This window comes from Alexandromys fortis, unplaced genomic scaffold (genome assembly GCF_014885135.2).
Source record: "Alexandromys fortis isolate MF-2015 unplaced genomic scaffold, M_Fortis_MF-2015_v1.1 scaffold_6, whole genome shotgun sequence".
Lineage (NCBI taxonomy): Eukaryota > Metazoa > Chordata > Mammalia > Rodentia > Cricetidae > Alexandromys > Alexandromys fortis.
Window position 1 is genome coordinate 9,974,477 of NW_026067902.1, and position 15,109 is coordinate 9,989,585.

Below are 15,109 nucleotides of genomic sequence, written 5' to 3' on the forward strand. Positions count from 1 at the left end.
GCTATTGGTCAAAGACTGTTGTAATTAATACCCTTTCTATGTGTTTATTCAGGTCTGGCAGGGAACGAAAGAGCATTCTCTGCCTACAAAATGGCACCTATATATTTGGGGCTCTAACCTGCCTGGTCAGACACACACTTCAGGTCCGAATGATTGTATGCCCACTTGGGGTTAGGAGAAAAGGAGCTGAGAGCATGCCTGCCCCTCAGCACCCTCACCTGGGCAAGCAGCATGCTGCATGGAAGATTTAGCTTTTACTCAGACATAAAAGGTTTATGTGCTACACTGTGCTTCCCAGAGTCGATGTGGTGAGCATGGCTCCCACCAGCAGTCCCAGAGCTGGCAGTAAATATACATCCACCATATTGGAAGGACAAGAGAGATGGAGCTAATATATCTAATAAGATAATAAAATAAATATTAAAAAGTAATAGAGTAAAAAAATAAGCCACATATAGATGGAAAATACACAGAGAGCCTGGATTATATATGTTATTGTGCTTTATTTGAAATTTTGACTGCAGAGAGACATTTGATTATGGGGGCTGCTAAGTTAAACCAAGATAAAAGTATTTTGACTTCAAAATATGGGTCTACGGACACGTTGCTTTGGAAAAGAGGTTCTGCTTTTGTTTCCATGGAAGGTGAAAACCTGTGGATTCCTTCCAGGCTAATGTGGTTTGATGGAACAAGACCCTCCCGAAAGGTCTCCATGAACTCTAAAAATACTTCACCCAACAAACAGCAGGAAGAAGTTTAGAGAAAACAACACCGAATTCCCAAAATGGTTGTTTATATATGTCTGTTTTCATTTAAAGGGGGATATGATATAGAAATGAATTCTTTGCATTGGTATAGACTTTGGTCTATTGATACAAATTTAAGGTTGATTTGTTACATTGTGTATATGTATTTCTGCTCTTGTTTAAGGTATTGTATTTGTGAAGCTCACTTAAAAATGTAATGCATAATTAAAAATTAGATTAATAGGTAGTTGTTTATAATAGCCAAATTTGCAGTCATATTAGTTAGGTTTTCTACATATTTAGAGATATATTTCAGTTAGATAGATGATCTTCAGCACTTCAAAGACCTACAGAATATGGCATTTAAAAGGTTTCAAGAACTCAGACTTTTTTCAACAACGAGACACATCTGCTCCTGGCAGCACCAATCTACTTCATGAGGATTATGGGCATTGAAGAGGCTCCTTATGGAGTTTGCTAGCCATTTGGGCAAGAAACTGCTCTTACCTGGGCTGCTTGGTGGTATGCTGTATGAACTAGACATGCAGGACCCACATAAAAATGACTGTTGAACTTGCCTAAAGAAGGTGAAACAGTCTTTCAGGGTTCCTGCTTCACAGAAGAAACTGCCTGACATTCTTCAGGACACTGAAGAAAACAACTGGTGAACTTTGCCAGTACAAGTCAGAAAAGATCTTCAAAATTTCTGCTTCATGAAAAAGTCTTCCAGATACTATAGGTCTATAGGCTGAAGATGGATGCCCCAACATTATAGAAGAACTTTGGATGACTGTCTAGACAGCAAACATGTCTCTGTAATTTCTAGAACTTTAGAAGTTGCTTACAGTGCACTTCCTGTTTACTTAGGTAACATTATATCCTCCTGGGGTCTTTGATGGAGTTAAAGATAAATAGTTATAATTTTCCTTAGTTATGATAAAAGATAAATTAAGTATGAAACTTTAGACTCACAAAGATAAAAAAGATGATGGTATTTTTTTTAATTTTGCTAAATACAAATAGACTAACTATTGTAACTGTAATTCTTGCTTGAACTTGTTTTATTATATGTAATTTTACTATGTTAAGATTAAAACCTTCCTATTTAATTAGACAGAAAAGAGGAGATGAAGTGGGATATCCTTCTGTATATGTGTTCTTTTATTGGATAATAAATAAAGCTGTTTCAACCAATGGCTTAGCAGAGTAAACTCAGAAAGGAAATCACAACAGAGATGGAGAGAGAGAGTAGGTGAGTCAGAGAAACACCATGTATCTGGTAGCTGCCAAAGGGGACAGACACTAGATAGAACCTTACAGCTAGGCCACAGCCTCGTGGCAAAACATAGATTAATAGAAGTGGGTTAATTCAAGATGTAAGAGCTAGCAAGGAATACAACTAAGTTATTGGCCAAACAGTGATGTAATTAAAAAAAAATAACTGTGGTCCCCAATAGAGTCGTCAAACTTCCCTCTGAAACTTCACAAGCCAGATCTTTATTGTCTGCATTGCCCTCAGCATTCTTATCTTCCAAGGTCCTACAGAACAGTTCACAAGCATTGAACACTTAGTGATTTTTCTTGCACAATGTTCCGAAGTCCTTCCACAGTCCTCCCCAAAACCACATGAGCAGGTCTGTCGCAGCAATACCCCAAAATCCTGGTACCAAAATTTGTCTTAGTTTTGATTACTATTGCTATAATGAAATACCATGACCACAGGAACTTGGAGAGGAGAGGGTTTATTCAGTTATGCTTCCACAGCACAGGTCATCATCAAAGGAGGTTGAGATAGGAACTCAAGCAGGGCAGGGACCTGGAGACAGGAGCTGATGTGGAGGCCATGGAGGAGTGCTGTTTCCCGGCTTGATCCTCATGGCTTACTCAACCTGTTATCTTATTGAACCTGGGACCACCTTCCCAGGGATGGTACCACCCACAATAGGCTAGACCCTCCCCCATAAATCACCAATTAATAAAATGCCCTACAGACTTGCCTGCAGTCAGATCTCATGGAGGTATTTTCTCAACTGAGGCTCCCTCCTCTACAATGACTCTCCGAGGCTTGTGTCAGGTTGACATATAACCAGCAAGTACAGAAAAGATGAGAGAAAATAAATCCCTGAGAACTGTGCTAGAACACCAAGTCCAAGAATGAGACAAGGTCTGGGGAACGGAGTAGGGGTAGAAATTGCTTCGTTCTGTTCTGATCAAGAGGATAAACAAAGAAGGAAGCACCCAATGTAGACCACACCTCAATGGGTATGGGAGCTCATGCCTGTAATCTTGGTCTTTGGGAGACACGGGGGCAGGAAGATTGCCGTGACTGTGAGGCCAGACTGTGCTGCAGAGTGCAATTATTAATACTTATCACAGCAATAGAAAGATAAGTAAGACAGGTGCCAAGGCACTGGCTGCTTTGAAGAAATGCCTGCCTCTGTCTTGGTGGCATGAGATACCAGGGTAGAAGAAATCTTACAGCTGGAAAAGGTTGCGTGAGTCAAAAGCTGAAGAATTCCCCCCAAAAAGTTAGAGCACCCACTTCCATCCTGGCATTGCCAACTTCCTCTTCTGCTTTGTTCATTTCCTTGGTCCCCACGGTCATCAACACCGTCATTGCTGTACCACACCCCCCAGTACAATCATTCCTAGAGTGACTTATTTTCTACTCATAGAGAACCCGAAGGATAGATGGCCTGAGATACAGGGTTTGATACACAGATTGTGCAATTTGCCTGCTCCATATGGCAAGGGAGGAGGCTTGGAGTCTAAGTCACAGAGACAGGATGACAGAAAAAGAGAGGACCAAAGTCATTGCCCCATGGTTCCAAAATTTCCCTATAGAAGAAAAAGAATCTTCAACCACACTGTTGCACTGGACAAATCACCACCCATCTCCTCATCTCAGTTTCTTCATCTGTTAGTGACGTTTAAATGACAATTTGTCTTCATCCATATGGTCCCACTGGATCCTGCCAGTCCCTGAGGCTCCTCTCCGCTGTCAGGCTCAGGGTTTGGGGACTGTTAGGACTAGAAGACGGTGAGGAAGATGGTTTAATTAGACTAAGCTCAAGGTTCCTGACAAGCCACCCAGGGAGAAAGGACTGGGAGCTGATGCTCAGACCCCTCATAAACCTTCTCTCCTGTCCCTGGCTTTCACCCTCCCTGGCTCTGCCCAGCGCATATCAGCAGACCAAAAGAGTCTCTGATATTCTCAGTCAGGACAGCCCACAAACTCATCTGGCCCTCCGGCCCTGCACAAAGGCCCTGAGAAAGGTAGCAGTCTCTCCAGGCAGGTTTGGATGCCGGTGATTAATTAGAAATATGGATCCTGTGAAGGCAGAACAGACAAATATACCAGATAGCCCAGACAGGACTTCTGAACTGTCGGCCTGGCGGTGGTGGTGCACACCTTTTAATCCCAGCACTTGGGAGGCAGAGGCAGGCGGATCTCTGGGAGTTGAGGCCAGCCTGGTCTACAAGAGCTAGTTCCAGGACAGGAACCAAAAGCTACGGAGAAACCCTGTCTTGAAAATCAAAAAAAAAAAAAAAAAAAAAAAAAAAAAAAAAAAAACATTCANAAAAAAAAAAAAAAAAAAAAAAAAAAAAAAAAAAAAAAAAAGACTTCTGAACTGTCTGTGGGACCAGATACTAAATATTGTTTTTAATTTTTTTTTTTTTTTTTTGAGAAAAGGTTTTTTCCTGTGTAGCCCTGGCTGTCCTGGAACTTACTCTGCAGATCAGGCTGGCCTTGAATTTACAGAAATCTGCCTCCCTCTGCCTCCTGAGGGCTGGGTTTAAAAGCTTGTGCCACCCTCATCAGAGCTGCACAACAGAGACAATCCTGTTAGCAGAGGTGAGGGTGCGCCGGTCCCAAAGTTATGAGCATGGGAGAACTGCCCACTACACATCAGTTTGGAGGCTACATGGACAGGGGAGAATTGCCCTCCTCCTCCTTCCCCCACCCATCAATGCCCAAGGCAGGTAGAAGAGTTGGCCCTGTGATCATAAGACCGGGAGAGTTGTCCCTGACCCCCACCAGCTACAACACTGGGGAGAGCAGGCCCTGCATCCTGCCTGGGCAACACAATGGAGCCCAGGTGTGGCTGAGCGACCCCTGAAGCTGTTACCATGGGAGAGCTGCCCCCACTACTTGTCTGTCTTGCAGCAGCAGTGTGGGAGGGGGAGAGATGCCCCCTTTACTCCTCACCCCTTACCTCCTGCAACAGATAAGAGACTTGACCCTCCCCCTTACTAGCTGCAGGAAAGTGAGCCCGGCCCCTTGCCTACGCAGCACAGCATAGCCGCCCAGTGGTCTGAGGTAAGGGTGACCCAGCCCTGATGTTGTGAGCAGGGGAGGGCTGTCCCCATTACTCATCTGACATGGCTGGAGGAGAAATGCCCCCCTCCGCACCCTCCACCCATCAACGCCTAAGACAGGTGGAGGAGCTGGCCCTGGGGTCCTAAGAGCCGGAGGGCTGTCCTTGCCCCTCACCAGCTGCAGCACTCTGGAGAGTGGTTCCTGGGCAATAACAGACCCTGGGGGTGTAAGGGTGGGAGAACCGACCCTGAGCGCACGATAGCAGAACTGGCTCACACCTCCCTCATTGCTACAAGAGGTGAATTAGCTGGGGCAATGCTGGAGAGCTCACCCTGGTGGTGAGGATGGGAGAACCGACTGGCAGACCAACCCTGCAGCTGTCCAGGCCTAGAACCAGGGTTAACTTGGCCTGTCTCAACATCCATCACAACTACAATCTGCTGGAGCATGTGAAGAGACCTGACCCGCAGACCCAAAGCTGCAGGATCTCCACAGCACAGGGCAACAACAGGACATCCAGGAAGAGTCCCAATGAGGGCCCAGCATTGATGGTGTAGTAGACACCAGAAGCTTCAAACCAAACCAATGGCTCTTTGCAATGAGCACTTTCAAGTAAAGGTTTATGGACAAAGGGATTTATTGTGTGACTCACTGTGTCACAGTACAGCTTCCATGATGAGATTTAAACCACCACCACCCCCTTTTTTTTTCTCTTAAATTTTGTTGTATTTGCAGGAGGTGCAGAGGGTGGATTCAAAGGGATGGGGAAATGAATGAGATCAAGATATGTGATGTAAAAGACACATAGAATAAATAAAAAGAAAGTTTACAACAATAATATCATGTGCCACCACTACCTGACAAAAGGCAATAGCAGGGGCCTTTTTGTTATTGTGGTTTTGGTTTTTTGGTTTTTTGAGACTGGATTTCTCTGTGTTACAGCTCTGACGTCCTGGAGCAAAACTTGTAGACGAGGCTGGCCTCAAACTCAAAGAGATCCACCTGCCTCTGCCTTCCAAGTGCTGAGATTAAAGGCATGCACCACCGAGCCTCCACCAAGCCTAGCCTGACAATTGATTAATTAATTAAGTTTTGAAGGTCTCAGTGCTGATAACTGATTATTGTTCACCAAACTCAGATGAAACTGAGACCCTAAACTGTCTTCAGATTTCAAATCAAACTCAGTTGATCAAAGATGGGATCCTTCTGTTTGCCTTCCTGAAATTGAGATACTGGGAGCCAAATTAGCCAAAAGAAGGCCGCTAGGTGAGCAAACCTTGTTCCATAGTAGAGTCTGGTGTCTTCCTGCTTGCAATGCTCTCTGCATATTTTCCTTGAGTGCTGAAGAATAAGCTCAGTACCCAAAACATACAATGGACAAGCTCATTTGAATGAACACACTATCAAATTCCTGCTTCCCCAAGCCAGCCCCTCCTGCCTGCATTCATTTGTTTGTTTGTTTTTCGAGACAGGGTTTCTCTGTAGCTTTGGAGACTGTCCTAGAACTAGCTCTTGTAGCCCAGGCTGGCCTCTAATTCACAGAGATCCACCTGCCTCTGCCTCCTGAGTGCTGGGATTAAAGGCATGCGCCACCACCGCCTAGCCCTGCCTGCATTCATATGCCAGGCACTGTGCTAGACTTGGCTCTACTGGTGTCCATAGACTCTCTGAGGGACCAGAGAATGAGTTAGGTTTCCACTGAGGACTCTATAATGACGACTGTACCCAAGGAACTGTGTGCATCATTTATATGACCTAGATGCTTATTCAGTCCAGGCAGGAAGACTGGCCCTGGGCAGGCACTCTGCTGCTCTCTGAGTTAACAGTGCAGCAATGCATGGTATTATCAAGAGATTTAAACTCCCCAGAATCTTAGAGAAACCAGAATTTGCCTATAGGTTTAACAGTTTGTCTTGTTTGTTTTTACTCTTTGGGGGCCCACGGCCCAGCTCCCAAATAAGTACATGGAGACTTATTTTTACTTATGAATCCCCAGCCTTAGCTTGGCTTGCTTCTAGTCATATTTTCTGACTTAAATTATCCCGTCTCTGTTAACTACATTTTGCCTCTGAGATTTTTACCTTTCTATAGCTTTCTTTTCTTCTTACTCTATGACCGGCTATGTGGCCAGGTGGCTGGCCCCTGACATCCTCCTCTCCTCTTCTTGCTTTTCTCCTCCTATTTATTCTCTCTGCCTGGCAGCCGTGCCTATCCCTTCTCCTGCCTCACTATTGGCTGTTCAGCTCTATTAGCCCAATCGGATGTTTTAGATAGGCAAAGTAACTTAGACAGGCATAGCTTCACAGAGTTAAACAAATGCAACATAGAAGGGTGTAATACATCTTTGCATCATTAAACAAATAGTCCATGGCATAATCAAATGTAACACATCTTTAACTAATATTCCACAACATTTGCCAAAACATTTTTTAAGCAACGACTATCTCTACACTTTCCAAGATGGGCTGTGATTGTGAATATCATATGCCTCATTCACCACCTTTGATGATACACCTTAATTCAGGCTCATTTTGATGACCACAAAGCACTGATAGGGTTTCATCATGAGACTGGCTGGGGCACCTTGCTCCCTGACATTACCGGAGTGTATAAACTTGCCGCCAGGGTTCCCCTACGCTATGGCCAGTACACAGATGCCTGCATACTGTGTGTCCCTGCCCGATATAAGAAAGGGCAAATGTCTCTCCAGACGTCCCTGTCAACACAATTGATGGAGGGCTTCTGTAGTAGAGCACAGGGTCTCTCAAGCCAGACCAGGAGGACTATTGGAGGAGCATCACACACGGTGATCAAACACCAGCTGGGAGGCAAGAGCGGTAATAGATTAGTGAGCATGCAGCTGCCTTGTCCTTTGTTCCAGACATCCTAACCGAAAGCATTCAGCTATCCCAGGAAAACCCAGTATTTTAATATTGACCCCCATCTGCACCACAGTTCGGAGAAAAATGATGCCTGTTTCCACAGTGACACACTTGCAAATGTGTCATGGTTTGCCACCCCTTGCACTTCCAGGGATTAGAAAGTATTTCTGCAGGCTAACAACAGCCCCGTCCCCTAGGAGTTCCCATCAAGCTTCTCCCTTCCTGCACCTTCGGCGTGGTTGTGAAATCAGCTAACCCAAGGGAAAATTTCTCAGCTCCTCACTTCTGCTTTTGAAGACTATAAAGCCGCGAGGAGAACTAGCGGACAGCAAACCGTGCCGTGGCTCGAGGCTGAACAGGTTGATCAGGACTCCTCTCCAGCCAGGCTTCCTGTGCAAGTAAGGTTTCCCTCTCACAACTAAGTCCTCAGAGAGGGGTTCTTTCTCTCTCTTTTCCCCCCATCCCTATCCTCTTTCCTCTTTCCCTCCCTCTCTTTATACTGTTTTTTTTTAATAGCTATAAGGCTATGGCTTGTGAAATACTCTGAAAATGAATGCTGTTTATATAGCAGCTGACACCTAAGTGGTATCTGTCTCCTCGAAAGTTGTTTCTTCTAGAGCAGTGGTTCTCAACCTTCCTAATGCTGGGACCCTTTAATACAGTTCCTCACTTTCTCTCTTCACTCAGGTGTCTGAAGCAGCCATGGCCACTGTTCCTGAACTCAACTGTGAAATGGCAGCTTTCCAGAGGTCAGTGGGGAGCTTGAGAGGGTCGTGTGTCCAGGGCTCTAATTTCAGGAATGAAGGGTTGTCCACGCTCAGAGGCCAGATTGTCCCCCAGATCGGGGACAATCCTTCGATGGCTGTCAGAATTCAAGTCAACCTTGAGTAAAGCCTGATTTGTCACTAATGTGTCTACCAAGTCCAGCCTTGAGACTTAGGTGTTGTCACTACAGGGACTCCTACAGATGCAACTTCCACATGGACAGGACAGGAGACCCATTTACAAAGTCTGGCTTGGAAGCAAGGGGTAGAGCTCAGATTTTAGCTAACTCTGCTAGTCTAGATTTTAGGTGTTAGAATCCAACAGAGAGCACCAAGAGTACCCACTTACCTAGTCCGGAATCTGCTTCAAGACTATAGAACACTATAGAACTTGCCATAGTCTTCAAGAAGCTTTGGGTGTACTCTATATGTAGGCTTATTAAACAATGAAGATTTGTATGCATAGTATTGCTAAGGAGACATAACTTAACCAACATCTGTTTTCATTCCAGTGATGAGAATGACCTGTTCTTTGAGGTTGACAGGCCACAAAAGATGAAGGTGAGACTTGGGTCTTAGCTCCCAACCTGAGGAAGGGCTCTGGAATGGGAAAATCTCCAAACAGGGTGAGGGACACTGGACTGCCTATCTCCAAGGGCATTCGTGATGGTGCCAGTTGACCTCTTAGAATGACACGGACACAGACAGCCCACACATTGACCTAGCTCCCACACAGCTCCACCAGGCTGCAGTCACTCAGCAAGAACAGCCGATGGTGATCATGGTGTTCTATGCTAGGAAGACGGTCAAGTCTTCAACACACATCGAGTCCTCCTTTCAAAATGAATGAAGCCTGCTCTGAACGCTTGGTCAGACTCCAGAAGCTTTACAGAGAGGGGGAACCTTGAGAGTTGGCACATCTTACTTCTCTACCGTAGAATAGTTTCTTATTTCCTAGGGAAGAGAATAAGACAATAAGAAACCAGCGATAGAAACAAAGAGATTAATTGGGATCTTTTAAAAAAATAAATAGTGACCTTAGACAAGACCTTTAACTGCTGTGTGACCGTAGACAGGGCACTGTGCCCTTTCTCGTCTCAAAAACATGGGGCCTGAGCCTGAAGCTTGCTGAGATGTCGGCATTCTGCAACAACCTTCAGTTCTGAGATGTTTCCAGGGCTGGCCAAGTCCATCCTAGCGTGTGGGCACTTCCCAGACTCACTCTCGTGAAGAGTCATGGGGACGTCCCAACTGTCCCTTCCCTTTTCCACGCTAACTCTCTAACGTGGCACAGCATCTGCCCAGCCAGATCACTGCCTGGGTCAGCAGGCAACTGCTTTTCTCCGACCTTTTTTTCTTCTTCAAGTTCATGACAGCCCTCCCCAGCTGCAAAATCCAGTCCTCAGTCTTAAATGAGTACCTTTTAAAGGCCATTATAACTGATTAACCCAGCCCTAGGTGGAGCCCCTGACATTCTCCGCCAGGCTGTGGCCCCACTGCCTGCTCTAAAGCCTGGGCTCTCGGTGGGAGCCTTTGCTCTGGACAGGAACTTTTCTCCCGATCAGTTTTCCCTTCATATTATTAAAAGTATCCATCACTGTCCTTCAACCTTCGAAACTACTGTCATGCCTCAAGGCAACTTTGGTTAGGCCTTAATGTGGTGTTTCTCTGAAGAACAGGAGAGGGATAGCACATGTCACAGGCAGAAGCTCTGTCTATAGTGTCTGCCACATACCTTTGAGGAGAGCGGTGTGTGGGAAACAGTCGAGAGCTTGCTGAGGGATGGCGAGTGGATAGAAGATAGCACGAACACGTTGTCGTGAGAAATAAAAAGTGTGGTGTGAGAGCAATGAGGACTCCAAAAGAGGAAAGCTTTAAGTGGGTGTAATTCTATGGTGAGGAGAGGTCTGTACAAGAAAATAAAGTAGAAATGGGGTTTGGTATTGGGAATGCCAGGAAGCCTGTGTCTGGTTGTCACATGCCCTGGGAAAACCACTTAAGTCCTCTGGGCTCTAGAGACAGAGGGGTTGTGGTTAAGAGGTTGGTATCTCCCAGGGCCCCCTGGAGTTCTCTGCGGTTCCCTGGTCTGGTGACCTAACGTGCTCTCCGCCTGGTTTCTCCACAGAACTGCTTCCAAGCGGTTGACCTGAGCTGTCCAGACGAGAGCATCCAGCTCCAAATCTCCCGGCAGCATTTCAACAAGAGCTTCAGGCAGGTGGCATCACTTATCGTGGCTGTGGAGAAGCTGTGGAACATTCCTGCCCCTTGCTCGTGGACCTTCCAGGATGAGGACTTGAGAAGCTTCTTTTCCTCCGTCTTTGAAGAAGGTACTTGATGAGCGCAGAGGACAGACAGTGGACCTTTCCTCTGCTCCTTCTCCATCCGCCTCTTAGCAGGCAACTTCCCTCCTCAGGCGGAAGACCCTTAATGGTAGACATTAGAAGGAAGCAAGGAAGTCTCCAAAGTGAATTAGTTAGGTCTCTAGCTAATCAACTTAGAAGAATGTTTTAACGATGCTCATATTTGCAACTCGACCATTCATTCTCTAAGTACTTTGGCTTCCACTAGAGTTTGAAGTCTTGCAATGTCCCTAAATGAGCTAGTCTTATTACTAGCAACATTCTCTCTAAGGACCACTACCTCTAGTCTATAGTGAGTGGCCATCAACTGAAGGGTGTCTCGTGGTGCCAGATCCAGTGTTCTTGCTCACCCCACTTCAGATTCCTGTATGCCCCCACAAAAATTAGAATAGAACCTTGACTCTGAATGCTTAGATGCCACGTAATAAACCAAATTCTGCCGCTTCACTTCACTGGGCTTGCTCTTCTAAGTGTCCACTTAAACAACGTCTGTTCTTCGACTTTCAGAGCCCCTCTTCTGTGAGTACTGGGACGGAGAGCTGCTCGTGGCTGATGTTCCCATTCGTCAGCTGCACTGCAGGCTCCGAGATGAACAACAGAAATGCCTTGTGCTGTCTGATCCCTGTGAACTGAAAGCTCTCCACCTCAATGGGCAGAATATAAACCAACAAGGTAACTAGGCACACCTTAATGTCCCTTCCTGGCCTCCTGGATGCTTACTAGATCTCTGTGTTTTAAGATGGAACACGACAGCAAAGATAGATAGATAGATAGATAGATAGATAGATAGATAGATAGATAGATAGATAGATAGAGATGATAGATAGAGATGATAGATAGAATGACCACTTAACAGTCTAGCCACATAGGGATATAGGGATAGCACATTGCCAATGCTCCATTAGCGTGCAATCATTTGATGGCCATGCCATAACTGCCTGTGGGTTATATTTCCCTCACTTTGAGGCTAAACTGTGGTTGATAATTGATATGTCCATTTCTGTTTCCAGTCCTGTCCCCTTGCCCTGACATCCTTCCCACACAAAACCACATGGTTCCTTGTAGGGAAAGTTACTGGCCATCAGGAACTTACATTTCTCTTTGATAATAACAAGTGTTTCTAGTGTGGTGAGGGCATCTGTAGATATAGGGACAAACCTGGCACCACGCCACTGTGGCAAGGGGGCACCAGCTGACAGCAGCGGCTTCTCCAGGGCTTCTCCTTGGCTTCTGATCTTAGACGCCTTGGAAGAAGCTGTTGCTCTTGTCCAGGTGAAGATAATCATATTTCTCTATAACGGAGTCATGGCAGTGGCCAGGGGCCTCCCACTGAGATTGTTGTGACTAAGATCAAAATGGGTCTCTTTTTTGAAGCCACTCCCCCGGCTAAGCCAGTTGGTCCCACTTGCTGTTCTATAGTCCTCAAAGAGTGCTGGCCCTGAGTGCTTGTAGGAGCATAGCTTTACCTGTTTCCATGGTGACCAAATTAACTTCTCATGTTAATGGGCACACAGCCTGCCAATGAAAGAGCTTCATTCCTTAGAGCTTAAAAGTTGCCTCATTTTCCCCTCTTCATTACTGCTACTAAGAGGTTTTGAGGAAAGTCTGGAGCAGCCTCCTGACCTTGCTACTATCTATGCGAAGCCCTGCTAGTCCTGTCTGTACCCAGGGAAGCTCCTTCTGGGTCCCCACAGAGGACTGTATGGACTTTGTCAAGTCTGGGGCTTGCGTCCTCCCAGCAGGGCTGTATCCTTGACCCAGTTTGCTCTCCTTCCTGCAGTGATCTTCTCCATGAGCTACGTGCAGGGGGAAACAAGCAACAACAAGATCCCTGTGGCCTTGGGAGTCAAGGGGAAGAATCTGTACCTGTCCTGTGTGCTGAAAGGTGGTACGCCCACCCTGCAGCTGGAGGTGAGTGAAGCCAGAGAAGCCACACCCCCTTGTTCTCCTAAGCCGCTCAGCTCAGCCTTCCTGTACTTCCCAGACATCCGCCTGCCCTGCCTTCCAGAAAATGTAGGAGGTCTTCTCGACAAGTTACATAAATATAGAATATAAGGAGCATAACTTTTAAATGCATGCAAAGCTCACTCCCTCCGTGGGAGAAACGAAGCCATTTTGCTGTTCTCATCTCATCATGTCCTGCACTGTTCTGACCCCCAACACATCATGCAGGGTCAAGGCTGAGAAGGTTGCCTGTAGCTACAGTTTGGTTTTGGTTTTTGTTTTTTCTCATTTGGTGGAGGAGAGTTTGGAGAACTACTCAGTCACTGGGAATCACCATCCATCTCTGGTCCATTCCTACGTCTTGCAGCATTCCTACCAAAAGCTGATGCCATTCATACTTTAGGGGGAAAAAATGTGACAAAGTCCCTGGAAACTAAGTCGTCTTGGAAGCTTTAATATAATTTCCACTTTTTAAAATATTTCCACCCACTATCCCCCCCCCTCGGGCTTTGGGTTCAGAGAGAACAAAGGGTTCTTTCGATGCTTGGATAGAAAGATGGGGTCCAGCAGTCAAGAATGTGGCCCCTAATCCCACAACCTGTTCGTCAGTCTCCTCCCCGGCAGCCCTGAGAACATGGCTACCGTGGTAGCTTTATTCCTTCTGTCACGCACACACACACACACACACACACACACACACACACACACACACACAAATTTCTTCTTCCTATTTTTCTGCAGAGTTTAGATCCCAAACAATACCCAAAGAAGAAGATGGAAAAGCGGTTTGTCTTCAACAAGATAGAAATCAAATCCAAGGTGGAGTTTGAGTCTGCGCAGTTCCCCAACTGGTACATCAGCACCTCCCAAGCAGAACATAAGCCTGTCTTCCTGGGAAACAACAGCGGCCAGGATATAATTGACTTCACCATGGAATCCATATCTTCCTAGGAGGCCCATGTGTGTTGGATGAAGCCTCAACCCTTAGTGCTGACACAAGAAATAGTCTGGACTATTTCTAATGCCTTCCCCAGGATAGAACTCTCTTGTCACCAATGAAGGGACAGCTCTGTGTCCAGGGGACTCTTTAGTCCTCTGCAGAGCCGGGTCTTTCTCACCTCTCCTGCATTTTCAGAGCCACCTTGACAGAAACCATGGCACATTCTATATAGAGAAAGCCTGTCTTTTCTTCCTGGCCTCTGATGGGCAACTATTTGCCTGTTTATTTATGTATTTATTGATTGGTTGATATATTTAACTTAATTCAAGGGGAACATGAAGCAGGCCTACAAAAAAATATTTAGTTTTCCATGATATGGAATAAATTGGATTTGGATCCAGTGCATGGTCTGAGCTGAGTTCTTTCATTGAAGCTGAGAATAAAGAGGCTCATATTACATAGATGAGAAAATTTATGAATGAAGCATTAGCACATTGTTTTGATGAGTATGAAATAAAATTTACTAAAGCAAGAAACTTTAAGCCTGGTTATTGACTTCTCTTGGAGCTTACACAGAAAGAGAAAAAAAAGTGAGAATTCTCACTGGAGGTCAAGAAGCCCATTCCTCACAGCTGAGAACGACAAAGTACCCTAGACACATCTTTGACCACAGATAGAAGCCTTCTCACCCTCTAAACTTCTTTTTCCCTTCCTTCCTTCCTTCCTTCCTTCCTTCCTTCCTTCCTTCCTTCCTTTCTTCCTTTCTCTCTTTCTAAAGGCTATTCAAGGGCTAGGGAGATGTCTCAACCAGTAAAGTGTTTACCATGCAAGCCTGAGGACCTGAGTGAGATCCCCAACATCCATATAAAAAACCTGATATGGTGGCACATGCCTGTAATCCCAGCACCAGAGACGTTGGAACAGGAGGATTCCCAGGGCTTGCTAGCCAGTCAGTCTAGTGGGTATCTGCATCCACTGAGGGATCCTGTTTAAGCAAATGAGGGAGATGACTGATTTTGATCTTTAGTCTTTACCCCCGCACATGCGCACGCGCGCGCGCACACACACACACACACACACACACACACACACACACACACAAAGGGATTTTCATTGCACACAATTCATCTGAAAAATAAGATCAGCTGAAAC

The 15,109-nt window shown here is 45.7% G+C and overlaps 1 protein-coding gene across 1 annotated transcript; it reads left to right on the forward strand.

Moving 5' to 3' along the window:
• Window positions 1–8,281: 8,281 nt before the first annotated feature.
• On the forward strand, window positions 8,282–14,508 carry Il1b (interleukin 1 beta). Its single transcript, XM_050134496.1, has 7 exons — window positions 8,282–8,347; window positions 8,637–8,698; window positions 9,226–9,274; window positions 10,839–11,040; window positions 11,581–11,745; window positions 12,854–12,984; window positions 13,759–14,508. The coding sequence occupies exons 2-7, from the start codon at window positions 8,652–8,654 to the stop codon at window positions 13,966–13,968; spliced, it is 804 nt and encodes a 267-aa protein (XP_049990453.1). The 5' UTR covers window positions 8,282–8,347; window positions 8,637–8,651; the 3' UTR covers window positions 13,969–14,508.
• Window positions 14,509–15,109: the final 601 nt, after the last annotated feature.

Excerpts from the sequence above, each read along its gene's own strand:
- Il1b (XM_050134496.1), top strand. The coding sequence starts at position 8,652 with ATGGCCACTGTTCCTGAACTCAACTGTGAAATGGCAGCTTTCCAGAG. Across the intron at positions 9,275-10,838 it reads ACAGGCCACAAAAGATGAAG|AACTGCTTCCAAGCGGTTGA; the intron begins GTGAGACTTGGG and ends GTTTCTCCACAG. Across the intron at positions 11,746-12,853 it reads GCAGAATATAAACCAACAAG|TGATCTTCTCCATGAGCTAC; the intron begins GTAACTAGGCAC and ends TCCTTCCTGCAG.